The 15,008-nt window shown below is 51.7% G+C and overlaps 5 protein-coding genes across 5 annotated transcripts; 4 read left to right on the top strand and 1 right to left on the bottom strand.

Annotated features, from left to right (window-relative positions):
• Positions 1 to 261: 261 nt before the first annotated feature.
• On the bottom strand, positions 262 to 492 carry A1O9_06784 (uncharacterized protein; the record flags this gene model as incomplete). The annotated part of the gene is made up of 2 exons (XM_013403731.1): positions 262 to 374; positions 432 to 492. The coding sequence occupies 2 exons, from the start codon at positions 490 to 492 to the stop codon at positions 262 to 264; spliced, it is 174 nt and encodes a 57-aa protein (XP_013259185.1).
• Positions 493 to 615: 123 nt separating this feature from the next.
• Positions 616 to 3,367, top strand: A1O9_06785 (uncharacterized protein; the record flags this gene model as incomplete). Its single annotated transcript, XM_013403732.1, has 3 exons — positions 616 to 1,173; positions 1,355 to 3,011; positions 3,066 to 3,367. 3 exons carry the CDS (start codon positions 616 to 618, stop codon positions 3,365 to 3,367), a joined length of 2,517 nt encoding a protein of 838 aa, XP_013259186.1.
• Positions 3,368 to 4,840: 1,473 nt separating this feature from the next.
• Positions 4,841 to 6,535, top strand: A1O9_06786 (uncharacterized protein; the record flags this gene model as incomplete). Its single annotated transcript, XM_013403733.1, has 3 exons — positions 4,841 to 5,089; positions 5,158 to 5,374; positions 5,439 to 6,535. 3 exons carry the CDS (start codon positions 4,841 to 4,843, stop codon positions 6,533 to 6,535), a joined length of 1,563 nt encoding a protein of 520 aa, XP_013259187.1.
• Positions 6,536 to 8,098: 1,563 nt separating this feature from the next.
• On the top strand, positions 8,099 to 9,975 carry A1O9_06787 (uncharacterized protein; the record flags this gene model as incomplete). Its single annotated transcript, XM_013403734.1, has 5 exons — positions 8,099 to 8,180; positions 8,243 to 8,274; positions 8,339 to 8,418; positions 8,473 to 8,554; positions 8,629 to 9,975. The coding sequence occupies 5 exons, from the start codon at positions 8,099 to 8,101 to the stop codon at positions 9,973 to 9,975; spliced, it is 1,623 nt and encodes a 540-aa protein (XP_013259188.1).
• Positions 9,976 to 11,127: 1,152 nt separating this feature from the next.
• Positions 11,128 to 14,859, top strand: A1O9_06788 (uncharacterized protein; the record flags this gene model as incomplete). The annotated part of the gene is made up of 1 exon (XM_013403735.1): positions 11,128 to 14,859. One exon carries the CDS (start codon positions 11,128 to 11,130, stop codon positions 14,857 to 14,859), a length of 3,732 nt encoding a protein of 1,243 aa, XP_013259189.1.
• Positions 14,860 to 15,008: the final 149 nt, after the last annotated feature.

Below are 15,008 nucleotides of genomic sequence, written 5' to 3' on the forward strand. Positions count from 1 at the left end.
TGACGCGAAAACGACATGATGCTGCATCTTTACCTAGCCTTGGTGGCAGGATTCTGTTTTTTGTTATAGGAGTTTGGGAGGGCGATTCTCAGCAGAGCTTATCATTATATCCTAGTTGACGATTCCCAGAACGAGCGCGAAGACTTTAAACGACCGTTATGTCTTGATGATGAATGAGTTGGATGATTTGACGAAATGTATCATTAGAACTGGGAACATAGATAGTCCTATCAGCTGATGATCTGAGATGCAATTCGGATGTTATTTCGTGCTCAATGCCTTAGTTGCTTCTGCCTGTTGTCGCTTCCTGAGATTTTCCAACGCCACAGAATCGAGAAATGGTTCTGAAGCGACACTCGAATCAAATACAGTGACTATGAAAGTAGAAATTAGCATAACACATGTTTGAAACTGTTGTTGGAAAATCTCACCGCGTTGGTCTTGCACTGGTTGAGGCTCAAAGCGGATGGGGGTAGTCGAGGGAGACGACATCGTGGGATGTGAGGGTTTGTCCAAGGCACTAGGAGAAAATCTTTTCACGAGCTTCAATGGGCCTTTCAGTTTCTCTCTCTGCTCTTTGTTTGCCATCTGGGACTTTTCGTTGGTCTGCTTCCCATGAACATCTACAACTATCCGTGGGCTGAGCCCAGCTGTGCAACCGACCAAGCGGCCTCCCCTCCATTCCCAGCCCCCATCATCTCTTCTGATCATATCTTATCAGATCAAAATTCCAGCTTCGCCAAGTCAGTCTACCCAACCGAAATCCACGCGGAATGGCACGGTCAGACGACGAAAAATGCGCACCACTTGGTTCCAAACCATGCTGGAAAAGCGGGGTCTGTCTTTCTGTCAGACGGCTACAATATCCCCATCTCAGGCTCACATCTGCTCCAACTCGACAGTTTCCGCAGCTGCGATATCGGATCTTGGATAACACACCCAGCCCATTACGGTGACGACTTCAAGGTGGCTTCGATATCAGCTGCAAGTGAAGTCGACGGTCCTGGTACGGCACTCACCAGTCCAATCCAGGGCCAGAAGAGAAATGCCTCTCTAGCTGGCTTTGACAGCTCACCGGCGACCGCGAGTGCCGAGTCACCTGAGCATGGCGATGATGTTAACGGCAGAAGGCGACCGGTGAAGAGGGCTTGCAATGAATGTCGCCAGCAAAAGGTGAGCGATGTATTGAAACATCCATATGATCACTCCTTCGCGCGTCCTCAACCCATGCCTGCGGTGGGAGATCGCAGGTGAGAAAATACCGCTTCAACACCTCTGAGTCATCGTTTAATCCATGTGTTATCAACAATCTGTTTTTCCAGCCATGCTTGTCTATTTCTAACAATGAACACAGTTGCGATGCGATGTTATCCAAGACCCCTTCAGAGAATGCACACGGTGCAAACGTCTGTCCCTCGACTGCAAGATTGAGGATAACTTCAAGCGAGTTGGCAAGAGATCACGCAATGCTGAAATGGAAAGAGAGATCGTCGAATTGCGAAAGCAGGTAGCTCAGCAGCAGGTGACAACACAAGCCAATCGAAATCTGCACAATGGTGCTGCGACTCTGTCTCTCCATGAAAACATGGGGTCATTCACCCATGAAGCCGTCGCTGGACTACTTGATCTCAAAGGCGGCAACTTCGATAAAAGCCCTGGCGACCGACAGATCTTTAAACGTCTGGAAGATGTGACTCTGACAAAAGACCGAGTCCACGAACTTTTTAAGCGCTTCTTTACTTTCCACCATCCTTTCCTGCCATTCCTGAACCCTAACCGGACCCCGGAAGAATATGAGACTCGGTCACCCTTATTGTTCTGGACGATAATCACGGTTGGTGCTCGGCATTATACTACGGAGGCGAATCTGTTTTCCGCGCTCTGTGGACCTCTGACACGTCTGGTGTGGTCAACAATTGCAGACGTTCCGCAGAATTATCATGTTGTAAAGGCACTCATCTTGCTGTGCGCTTGGCCTGTAGCGACGAGCAGTACTTCGACTGATCCTACATTCATGCTATGTGGAATGATGATGCAGATAGCTCTGCAAATTGGCTTGCACCGTCCTACCCATGCCCAAGATTTTACCAAATTTCGGGTTGAATTAAGAGAAGTGGAATTACAGGACCGAGTGGTGGTGTGGACTGTATGCAACCTTGTGGCTCAGAGGATATGCACCGCCTATGGACAACCTCCACTCACCCATTACGACTGGACGCTTGGACCCAAACCAATCGATACCAATCCTAACTATGAGCTACCCGGCCCGATCTATAATCGGCTATTGATTGAGAAGTTTGTGGACAAGGTTTCCAGAACTTTATACATGAATCCCCACGATCCTGTAGGTTTGGCGACTGATGCAGAGCGGCCTACGTACGTGTCATTCCTTGCACACGATCTGAAAGAACTCGAAGATGTCCTTGAGAAGGACGACTCCCCAATTACCAAGATTTATCTCCGAGCGGCAGGGTTGCACATGAGGCTGAGTGCATTCTTCTCTCCTCCTTCGCTGCCGTCATACCGTGCCGACATGCTTAAGTTATATTATGCTACAACAGAATTTCTCGAGGCTTGCTTGAGTCTGGAGTCGAACAGTAGCGTTTCATTAACGGGATCAAGTTACGCTCATGGGCTTGCCCTCAACAATGCAACCAACTACATCTTCCACATGATGTTGGCAGCAGGCTTTTCGCTTCTTAAACTGATGCATAACTTTCTGGACCAGCATGAGCTAGACGTCCAAGGGGCATCTAATCTACTGTCGAGGACAGTGTGGGCATTACATACCATGAGTGTGGTTGAAAATGACCTTGCCGAAAGGTTGGCAGAAGTGCTGGCACAGGTTTGGAAGACTAGCAAACCTAGTCCTGCCAATAGCACTGCCAACAATGATACGGATGATAGCTTACAGCTCAAGGTAAAATGCCGGATGTCAATGTCGTTGGTATTTGACTCGGTTTGGCGATGGCGTCGAAATGCGCAATTTCGTGATGGGAAACCATCTGATAGTGAGTAACTCTGAATGTGCTATTGTTCGGAACTCGCGTGCTAATGTGACCAAGTGCGAGATAGAGATCCAAACTTGCAACATCTAGACGATGCAGTAACAATGCCGTCTGGGGTGAATGACACCAATGCCACAACAAATGATCCTGTACTTTCAACCCCCGCCATTGTACCAGGTATGGCTGGCATGGCCACCGGGATGGTGGACGACTTCAGCATGGATTATGGCCAAGCCAGTTATGATGTGTTCGATCCATTGAACTGGATGCTTGATGGAATCGTGGATTTCCCTTATACTTTCAATAACGTGCAACCGAATAACATTTCAGGCATAGAAGCACTGGGGAATGGGTTGTAATGAAATGACGGCTACGATAAATGCTTTCTCGGTGTTGTGAGTGAGTGTGTTGGATGGGATTGTGGAATGCTATCCATTATTGATGAATTCAAGCGTTCTTCTTATTTCCATGCTCAGGGTCATGGGCAGATTGAGAGTCACTGGCGAGGGAGGCATAGACTACCTAGCACTAGAGACTACCCAACATTCTTTACAACAGATCAACCTCCCAGAGTACCAGACTCTACCTCGGTGTTCTGTAGGGAGTCGGCACCTGTTCTTCCTACAAACAGATAACTTGAACTAGATTTAGCTAAGTTCCAACGACATGTGTCGGGTTGGGGGGCTGCCAGTGCCACGTGGCGACGTGAGTCCCATACCAACCAACTAGCAAGGCCCTAAGGCAATTGGAAGTTCAGCCTCCAATTGATCCATTATTTGAATGGACAGCTGCCGGTATTCATGCATGATACATCGTAAATGCGGGAAGTCAGAGATTTTGAAATTGCATCTATCGGCCAAGTCCGCTGTCGAAAAACCACCCACACAAGGGCAGGCGACAATGGGGCTTCGACCACCATGACATTCGGCCGCATCTCTACAATTGACAAACAAGAATGACCGGCCTTATCTTCCTGTCTAGCATACGAATCATTACTACCAACTCCGTAACTACTACGAGGAACTAGACACAAGTTAGGGTTATCCTTGTTATCTACCCAAGATTTGGGGTCTGAGGGAAACGGCTTCTCTAGCTAACTAATTACAGGAGGCGCTCTCCGCTTCCCGCTACGCGCACTGTTCCCTCCAGCCCAGGGTGTTATACCAAGCTTCGCCTTCACGAACCTTCACCTCGTATTCCTCCCCAAGGCGTAAGAATTAAGCTCCGGAAGACACTTAAATATGCGTAAGTCTAACTGTTTGTCCAGACGATGTCGACCATCCACCCAACCACAGGCATTCCAGTAGCTGCAGAGCGAAAGTCAGTCCCTGTCAAGGGTTGGATAAAACAACCACAACCGTTGTTTCCAGTAGCCTAAGGACGGCTGGATGTGAAGTGCACGGTGAGATCGACCTTGGACAACAGACAAGCCTGGGGATCTTTCCCACCCACCGTGGCGACTGTCCATGCGAGAAAGCATAACCGGTAATGGTCGCCAATTGATAGGTCTGTTCCTCTCCTTATCTCTGCCACCAAAACCGCCGGCTTGCTCTAGCTCCAAGATCCCATCAACTGTCGAGTCGAGACCCTCCGAACCACATTTTGGCGGCGTACTCCATCTTGGATCGCGTCTGCTTTTGAAGATCCCAGCCTGCGACAAGTGATCTTTTTATTTGGATAAGCTTTGTTTAGGTAGGTCGAACGTGTGATCAGCCATGCACATATCTATCGTGGATTCCCCATTACACGGCGTGCTTCCCTCAGCTGTTTCTCGTCTCTTTTCTGCCCTCGTGTGACAACTTCCTTGGTCAGGCTTCGCCACCACCACAAGGATGGCTTCGTACGGCAAGACCGGTTACGATGTTGAATATAATGCGCATCCGAGCACCGACGAGAAGCACCGCTCGGTAGTGGTTCCCGATGAATCTGGTGCCGTCCATGGAGAGTCCTTCGTCGCCGGGGACACTTTGTATGCCAGACTTCAACGATTGGCTGGCCGTTTCGGTGTTGAGCAGAGAGGCATCGAACGAGTTCCCGAAGATGAGAGGACGGATAAGACGGTCATCAAACTCAGTACCATGGTATGCAGTTCTCCCCTTTTTGAAATAGCGACAGAAATGGCAGGAAATGCTAACCACGTATTGGTCAGTGGCTGGCTGCAAACATGACCGTTTCGACGTTTGCCATTGGAGTTCTTGCAGTCCCTGTGTTTGGCTTGGGATTTGTGGACGCCGTTCTCACCATCTTCTTTTTCAATGTCCTGGGTATCATCCCAGTGGCATTTTATGCAACGTTCGGTCCTCGATTTGGAATGCGACAGATGGTGCTGGGGAGATTCTGGTTCGGCTATAATGGTGTCAAGCTGAGTACGCTGATATCAAAACTTTCCATCATGTTTTCTGGTCCACCAATCCTCTAACGTCATCCCAGTCGCAATATTCAACTGCCTTGCGTGCCTTGGCTGGTCATCCGTCAATGTGATTGTTGGGTCCCAATTACTGCACGCCGTCAACGAGAACGTGCCTGGCTATGCTGGTATCATCATCATTGCAGCGGGCACTTTCATAATCACACTTTTCGGCTACAAGGTGGTGCACTGGTACGAAATGATATCCTGGGTGCCATGCCTGATAATCCTGCTCGTGGTAGTGGGCGAGTTCGCCCACCGAGGGGACTTTGAAAACCTCGCCATGGGCGCTGGATCAAGCGAAGCCGGCTCTGTGCTGTCCTTCGCCGCAGCGATTTTCGGCTTTGCAACTGGCTGGGCATCCTACGCTGCAGATTACAGCTGTTACCAGCCAGCGAACGTGAGTCGGGTCAAGGTTTTTGCCTACACGTTTGTCGGGCTGTTCTTCCCTCTCTGCTTCTGCATGATGCTCGGCGCGGCCATCGGCACCGCGACTGTCAACAACGAACTATACTCAAAGGCGTACCAAAAGGACCACATCGGAGGCCTCCTACACGAGATCCTAGTGCCAAGACTGGGCAACTTCGGTGCATTCTGCGTCGTGGTGCTGGCGCTCTCTATCATCGGCAACAACTGCCCGAATATATACTCCATCTCCTTCTCGCTCCAATCCATCACGCACTACGCGCAATTTGTGCCGCGCTTCGTCTGGACCTTCATCGCCACGGTGGTCTACTGCGCCATCGCCATCCCGGGCTACTCGCACTTCGAGTCCGTGCTCGAGAACTTCATGCTGTGCATCGGCTACTGGCTCGCCATCTACGAGGGCATTTCTCTGCCCGAGCACTTCGTCTTCAAGCGCGGCTTTTCCGGCTACCATGCTGAAAACTATGACCAGCCGAAGAAATTGCCGCCGAGCTTTGCCGCCCTCGGTGCGTTCTGCTTTGGAATTGTCGGTGCTGTTATGGGTATGGCGCAGGTTTGGTATATTGGTCCCGTTGGGAAATTGATCGGGTCGCCAGACTACGGTGGTGATGTGGGATTCGAGTTGGCTTTTGCCTTTACTTTTGCCACCTATTTACCATTCAGGTATTTCGAGAAGAGGAAGTTTGGGCGATAGGTGGACCCGCGGATCGCGAGAGACAGAGAGATCTTGAAGCTCAGGAGAAGGAGATGGAAATGGGCCGAGGGCTATATGAGACGAACAAAGTGGACTTTCCACTCAAAGGGATTTTCTCTGTGTTAGGACTAGTTACTCGAGAATGTAAGAGTCCTATTGTCCAACCTGTATGTTTCTGTTTGAGATTGTCGTAAGGCCAGAGCAGATGTTCTAGGCATAATGATATTCAACCGAATCCCTTAGGCCTCTTCTCGTGCGGGTCTATTTATTACCTAGTGCTATGTGTCTCATCCTGTAGAGTTCCATATCCCGACCCAGTTCGTAGCTCTACAGACCCCCGAGGAATGAGTCGATGCCCTAGATTTGGCTCGTCAGTTTCGGTCTAGGCCTATAGTCAGTTGCCAGCTGGGACGGTCGCCTGTAAAGAAGTGAATCTCACAGCCTCCCCACGCCTCCACGACACCTCACAGCTATAGCAAAACCCTCGTCATCACCACACGTTGCAAAAAGAGAAATCCCCCCAAAAACAAAAAAAAAAGATTGTTAGGCTTCCCGGCGGTTCGAACCGCCGGATCATACCGGCCATTTTTTTCGAATGCTCATCGCATTCGGGATATATGCGAACAACCCTAACTTGGGCATATATTCAGGCGGGCCCGCCAACCAACCACTGTAGTAACGATCCGCCATACGACAAGTTGTTCCGGAATAGAGGAATCGCTTCCGACAGATGTTGGGAGTATTTCTGGGATTGGAATATACTAATGTGCTTTTTTTCGTGGCGGGTTATAGTCGCGCCGGTACGGTGGCCGGAGTGAGGCAGTGAATTCGTGTTCTTGTCACTCAACGTTGTTGGAGCGTGAAGGGACCCGTTCCAAGCTGCCAACAGTGGCCAACAGTAAACCTGGAACTCACCGTGACGCACAAGCACATACACTCACACATCGCACTAAATATCACACCGCATGTATCGCAATTACGAGTGTTCAATCATATATATTCTCGCTCCTATGGGGAGGTGGAAGGAAGGAACAATCATTATCGATGAAGCAGGCGTCATTTTGTAGCAAATCCACAGCCGATTTATAATCGCCCGTCTGACGACCCGACCTGACCCCCTTCCCATGCATATCTTTTAGACATCTCCTACGACGTCGAATCAATTGCAGTGTCGTCAGTCAAAATAAATTCTTTTGAGTGGTGTCCATCCTGGCTTGGCTTCCTCGTTTGGGGCCTGGGGCTTGCGGCTTGGGGGGCCTTTCAATTGCCGGCTCCTCCTTGCACCCTGAGTTCCTGAGTTCTTGAGTTCTTGAGTGTTTGGGCTAAAGCAACGCTGGCAATCCCCATACTTGTCCGTGACCCTCATAACAAATGTCCATTTTCTGAAATTACCCCCCTCTACCGAGTACTCACCACACAATTTGGGCTCTTTTGGGATCAACGTTGGCAGCCTTTGATCAACTCTCCTCCTGGCTGGACGCAAGTCACTAACAACAGCTATTGTCCCCTTACCTGTCACTGCAACCAACAATCGGTCACGCTGCAACTCCCTTCCTGTCAACCATGGATTTCGACAGCTTAAAGAATCAGGTCAGCAACCTGACCCTTTACGACCTCAAGGCTGGGGTTCGTAAAGTGCAAAATGGTGGGTCGACATTCGACACAGGTCTAAGAGACACGATCGGACTGACACGGGTTTCTTTGAAGCGGTCATGAACCTCACCGAGATGGAGTCCAAGGTCGGTTACCACCTCCCCAGCATTGGGCCCAGGGGAGATATGTACTGACCTGTTGCCCTCGCAGGTCCGAGAAGCAACAAACGGAGACCCTTGGGGTGCTTCTGCCTCTTTAATGCAAGAGATTGCTCAGGGAACTCACAATTAGTCCGTGTTTGCCCTCCCTGAAAGTGCAACTCCCCGTCTGACAAACTCGCACAGTCAACAATTGAATGAGATCATGCCTATGATCTACAAACGCTTCACAGACAAAACTGCAGAAGAATGGAGGCAGATATACAAGGTAATGGCTACTGGTACACGGAAAGGAGGACTCGGACTGATTGATGGTCGAGATAGGCTCTTCAACTTTTAGAGTTCCTGTGCAAGAATGGTTCCGAGCGAGTCATCGATGATGCCAGGTCACACCTCTCCCTCTTACGAATGCTCCGTCAATTTCACTACATTGATCCCAACGGTAAGGATCAGGGTGTCAACGTCCGGAACCGAACCAACGAGCTGGTCAAGCTCCTTAGCGACGTGGATGCCATCCGATTGGAAAGGAAGAAAGCGCGTATGAACAAGAACAAATACGGTGGTGTCGAAGGCGGCATGGGTGTGGGAGGTGGATTCTCGAGCGGTGGCGGTAGCCAGTATGGTGGGTTTGGTAGCGAGACCAGCGGCTATGGAGGCTATCACGGAGAAGTGTATGGGGATGGCGGTGGGTTCGGCGGCCGAGAAACGGATTTCTCAGGCACTCAGCGGCGTGCGGATCAGTTCGAGGAGTATGATGAGGCAGAAGAAGTGCAGCCAACACGACCGACTCGGACTACGGCCACAAGGAGCACCCCTGCCGCCAGCGCCAAACCAGAAGCACCAAAGCCAAAAGTACCGGAACAAGACCTTTTTGAATTCGGTGATGAACCTGTGACGAGTTCTTCGAGCGGAAAGGCTCCAGCTATGGTCGGCTTGACTACTAATGCTGCTCCGGCCAACGACGACGATGACGACTTTGACGACTTTCAATCAGCCACACCCTCAGCAGCTCAACCAGCAAGCAACGCTCTGGCAGCTCTCTCACCTCCTCCCCCAACCACATCAACAACCACCTCTTCGACCCAATATGCCGCTCCTACACCTCTTGCACCGGGTCAGAGTGCCAGCTTCAACAATATTCTCGGCACCAAGTCTCCCGCTCCGTCTGTGTCTTCATCGATACTGACACCGTCAGCCTCGACTCTGGCGTCACCTACGGGACCAAACCCCCCAGCGCCAACCTTCCCTGCGAGCACGGGATTCAAGTCGACTGGGCCAAACTACTTTACGTCGGTACCTATGACAGCAGGCCAACAAGCCCCAACACCAACATCGTCCGCCCTGAACTCGCGACCAGGGGTGGCGCCTTCTTACACGTCATCTACATCAGCAGCATCCTTAGGCAAACCCCCTGCGAAGGCAGCCTCTGGTAGTGGAGATGCGTTCGGGTCCCTTTGGAGCACTGCCAGCTCAGCGGCAGGAGTGAACAAGACAGCCACCGCGGCCAAGGGACCGGACCTAGCGAGCCTGTCTAAAGCAAAGAGCCAAGCTGGCATATGGGGTGCAGCTTCGGCGGCAAGTTCAGCAGGCGTTGCTCGACCTGGCGGTGGTACTGTGGCTCCTCAGCCAACCACAGCGGCGAAGCCCGCCACGCCACTGGGCAATGGCTTGGATGATCTGCTTGGGTGATTATTGTGACTTTGATAGCTGGACGAGGCGACAGTAGAAACATAAACACGTGTGGTTGATGAATGGAAATGGAATCAGACAAAAGTCGTTTGTCCCGATCTGCCAGTATCGAGGGCCGGACGTGCTAGACGCAGGCGAAGGCAAGCCGGTGATGACGAACAGCACCATGTGCGGATGGAAATGAAGACTGTAGATGGGAAATGAATAAAGGTATGCATGCATCTACGCATCTATGCACACATCTCTTCAAGATCTTCAAATGGCTTTACTCGTAGTTGAACGCATTATTCAGGCTACGGAGATCCTTACGGAGTATAAAGTCAAAGTTTGAATTCTTTGTACACAGCCTCTCCGCCAGAACCGAACATACACCGTGTGGAACGTAGGGGGTGGTTGTGGCCACGTCTTCGCTTCAATTGTGTATTCGGCAGAGAGCACGAACGCGTTGCCAGGGCCAGGCTGCTGTCAATAATGACAGTGCAGGGGGACTATACGAATCCAACTGGACAGTTACAGTATGGTATGTATGTTAGGTATATGTTGACGTTCGATCTCTCATCTGTTTGTGTTATCGCCACAACTACAACCACATGCCTGCCTTTCTTCTCATCCACCCAGTCACTATCATCCTTGCAAATCTGGTGATCGGCCCCTGGCGTCATTGTGCATCACAAGCGGCACAGGGTCGGGGATCTGCTGCCTTTGCCCCATTGCCTGCCATCTCATCGCCCATCGTTGCCTTTCCAGGACCAGTGGTCGTCCTGTGGTTATAGCGGGGTGAGACAAATCCTTTGCGGCAAGCCACCCACAAGCAGCCACCCACGAGCACCCAACATCCAACACCCAACAACCCAGGGGCTCCCTCAGAGAAAAGGGAACCTGGCAGTCGATCTAGGATACTCCATACTCGGTAGTGACTAAGTATTTGCTAGTTTAGTAGGGAGTAAATAGCAAGGAGCAACGACTGCTTAACCCCTACTCCTCTTGGTAATAACAGCTACTACTCATTGGGTGGTGACCACCTCTTATTTCTGCCAGACATCCTCCTGATTCTGTTGTTATCGTTATTATTATTATTATACAGTGTTACCTGTCGTCATTCAATCGCCGCTCCCCTCGCGCCGCCTCCTCTTCCCCTCCATCACCTCGATCATGTCCTCCGACAAATCCTCCCACAAACGTTCCAAAAGCTCTCGCGTCCTCAATCTGCTGCGTACTAGCGACCACGTTCCCAAGGACAGTGGCTCAGAAACCGAGTCTCCAGTCAATACGACCACTTCGACCGCGGGGCCTTTCTCTGCCACAGCTTCGACCAGTGCATCGCATCTAACGCCTGCCGATGGCCCTCGACTGGCGCCCTTGTCAACCACAACCACAAGAACGTCACAATTGACCATGGATACCTCCGAACTCTCCACCAGCCCAGACTCCTCTCATAAGGTCTCTTCAGGCTCCGGACCTGCGTCTGGCGCATCAATAGAAGACTCGGTGCGGACCTTTCGCGTCTTTGAGGTTCTGCGCGGCAAGGACCCCGCCGCAATATCAAAGGCCATTCAAGAGTCAATCCCTTCCGCCGCCAATTTGAGTCCGATTCCCGGTACAACAATCCTTCATTTGTCCATACAGTGCGCAGAGCCCCAGGTGGTAGAACAGATCATAAACGAAGGCAAGGGCCTGGACATCAATGCCCAAGACAAGGAAGGAAATACTGCATTACACCTGGCGGCCCAGCTTGGCCGGTCACCTGTGGTGAAAGACCTCCTCGAACACCCTGACATCAATGACGCCATTTCCAATAGACAGGGCAAGATCCCCATTGATCTAGCAAGGACTCCAGAAATCTTCCAGCAACTGCAGCTCGCCCGCGCCATCTTCCTCGACGACAAGATCAAGGAGATCCATGCCTGCCTGGCAAAGGCAGATTACAAACATATTGAGAAGCTTCTCATCGAGCCCCGGGTCGAGGGTACCCTGGACGTCAATGCATTGGAGCTACCTACAGAACCTAACACCGTCCAGACTGGAGGCACTTTATTGCATGAGGCTGCTCGAAAGAAAGATATCCAACTCGCCCAGATTCTACTCTTGCACGGCGCCGATCCGTTTAGACGCGACCGGAAAGGGAAGCTGCCGCAGGATGTGACAAAGGATGACCGTACAAGAGCGATCTTGAAAAAGTCACCTGCTGCCGCTGCCGCTCAACGAGGCGTTCAAGAGAAGGCTATCCTGGGCAATACCCCCACCGCAGCCAGAACCACTGGTGCCAGTGATACAACGAAAGATGCTCGAGAGATGAAAGGCTATCTCAAGAAGTGGACCAATTATACGAGTGGATATAAACTCCGCTGGTTTGTTCTCGAAGATGGTGTTCTCAGCTATTACAAACATCAAGATGATGCCGGCTCCGCCTGTCGTGGAGCCATTAACATGCGTATTGCCAGATTACATATGGATGCACAAGACAAGACTCGCTTCGAGATCCACGGGAAATCATCCGTCAAATACCACCTGAAAGCCAATCATGTGGTCGAGGCCAAGAGATGGTTCTGGGCTCTCAATAATGCCATTCAATTCACCAAGGATGAGGCCAAGGAAGAGAAACGACGGACCCATGACGTCGACGCGTTGCGGCATAAATCCGATGGTGCAGAAAGCAGTGCTGTGAGTGTCAGGTCTAAACATGCCTCCACCAACCTTGGAGTTCAAGGCTCCTCGTCCAAGCTGAGCTTTCGCTCGGATCAAGAGGCCGCATACGACTCCTATGAAGCCAGTGTGGTTGGTGAAGAGCTCCAACGTATTCCGACAAATGCCCATACCGCTACTATCGGTGACGATGATGATGACGCCGATGGTGACGACGGGAGTAGCCATGAAGTCCATCACCCGGGAAGTAAAGATGCTTTCAACATCACTGCCCAATCTGCCAAGCTGCAGCTCGACCTGCTCTCTAGAGTGTCTGATGCACTCATCAACCGTGGATCCTCAAAGCCCGAAACCACTCTTGCTGATCCAGACGTTTCGCAAGCACTGCATACCTACCAGACCGCCGTTAGCAGTCTGAACGGATTGGTTGCAGACCTATTGAAGATCTCCAAAGATCGCGATGCTTATTGGCAATACCGACTTGACCGAGATGCCGATGCTCGGAAGATGTGGGAAGAAAGTATGGCCAAGATCGCATACGAGCATGAAGATCTAAAGAAGTACATTGCCGAGTCTGAGGATAAGCGAAAGCGTACCAAGCGAGCCCTAAAGGAAGCTCTTGAAGGTCAATCTACAAGCCGTCCTCCCTCTCTGGCACAAGAGCCCTCGGATCATGTTCAATTCGCCGAGGCAGTAGAAGATCAGATACATATCCGTCCTGAAGCTCAAATTTCAACACGTGACCGGTCGCGGAGAATGTCCATCACCAGGGAAGGCAATCGACGAAAGTCCATCATTGCTCAATACACAAACATTTCGGACTCTGAGTCTGGAGATGACGAGGAATTCTTCGATGCAATCGACGCTGGCAAGGTCGAGATCGTCGAGCACCCACTGCTCAGTCCGCCACCAGTACAGTTGGCCGTGGGCAGCAAGAAGGAAAAAGAAACAGAGCCTTTCTCTCAATCTGACGCCAGGGCCATGAAGCAAATGGAGATCGAACCATCATACGCAGGATATGAGGATGGTATTCGCAAGAGGCTGAAGATGGACGCAGATGACCGTCCGAAGATTTCCCTTTGGGGTATTCTGAAGTCTATGATTGGCAAGGACATGACCAAGATGACCCTACCCGTCTCCTTCAACGAGCCCACGTCGCTTCTTCAGCGTGTCGCTGAGGACATGGAGTATGCCGATCTGCTCGATATTGCAGCGGACAGGCCTGATACGACTGAACGACTTGTCTATGTCGCCGCTTTTGCGGCGTCCGAGTATGCAAGTACTATTGGCCGTGTTGCCAAACCTTTCAACCCACTACTAGGTGAGACTTATGAATATGTCAGGCCCGATAAGGGGTATCGGTTCTTCATCGAACAAGTCTCACACCACCCACCCATTGGAGCGGCATATGCTGAGTCCGCTCGATGGGACTACTGGGGTGAATCAGCAGTCAAGTCGAAGTTCTACGGCAGGTCGTTCGACATCAACCCTCTGGGAACATGGTTTCTACGCTTGCGACCCTCGGATGGTGGACCAGCCGAACTTTATACCTGGAAGAAGGTAACCAGCTCAGTCGTCGGCATTATCACCGGCAACCCAACTGTGGACAACTACGGTCCGATGGAGATCAAGAATTGGACCACCGGTGAAGTCTGCCTCCTTGATTTTAAACAACGAGGCTGGAAAGCCAGCTCCGCGTACCAAGTGACGGGCAAAGTAACGGGTGTGGACGGCGTCACCAAATGGAGCATTGGAGGCAGATGGAACGACAAGATCTACGCGCGCGTCACCGAGGGTTTCGAAGACGAAGCAGTCGGCCAAGCCGGCGCACCCAGTCACGCCAAATCCATCAGCCAGTCCGGCCAACAGGCCTTCCTGGTCTGGGAAGCGCACAAACGGCCCACCGGGATCCCCTTCAACCTGACACCCTTCGTTGTGACCCTCAACGCCGTCCCCGACGCCCTGCGCGCCGTGCTCCCACCGACGGACACGCGCCTCCGCCCCGACCAACGCGCCATGGAAGACGGCGAGTACGACTTCGCCGCGACGGAGAAGAACCGTGTCGAGGAGAAGCAGCGCGCCGCCCGCCGGCAGCGCGAGAACGCCGGTGAAGAGTGGCGGCCCAAGTGGTTCGAGAAGAGGACCGACGAGGTGACTGGCGAGAGCTACTGGCATAGTACGGGACAGTATTGGGAGCACCGCAAAGAGCGCGATTGGAAGGTTTGCGACGATATCTTTTAGGGCGAGGTCGAAGAGGTGAAGGCCACGGCAGGGCAGGGCAGGGCAGTGCAAGGTCGAGGAAGCGGGTCGGGAGGCAGCACAAAAATCAAGGGAAAGAGGGCGGGGACGGGGGCGGGGGCGAGGGCGAGAAATACGTCTGCGGATCAGGT

Source organism: Exophiala aquamarina (genome assembly GCF_000709125.1).
Source record: "Exophiala aquamarina CBS 119918 chromosome Unknown aczIA-supercont1.5, whole genome shotgun sequence".
Classification (NCBI taxonomy): domain Eukaryota; kingdom Fungi; phylum Ascomycota; class Eurotiomycetes; order Chaetothyriales; family Herpotrichiellaceae; genus Exophiala; species Exophiala aquamarina.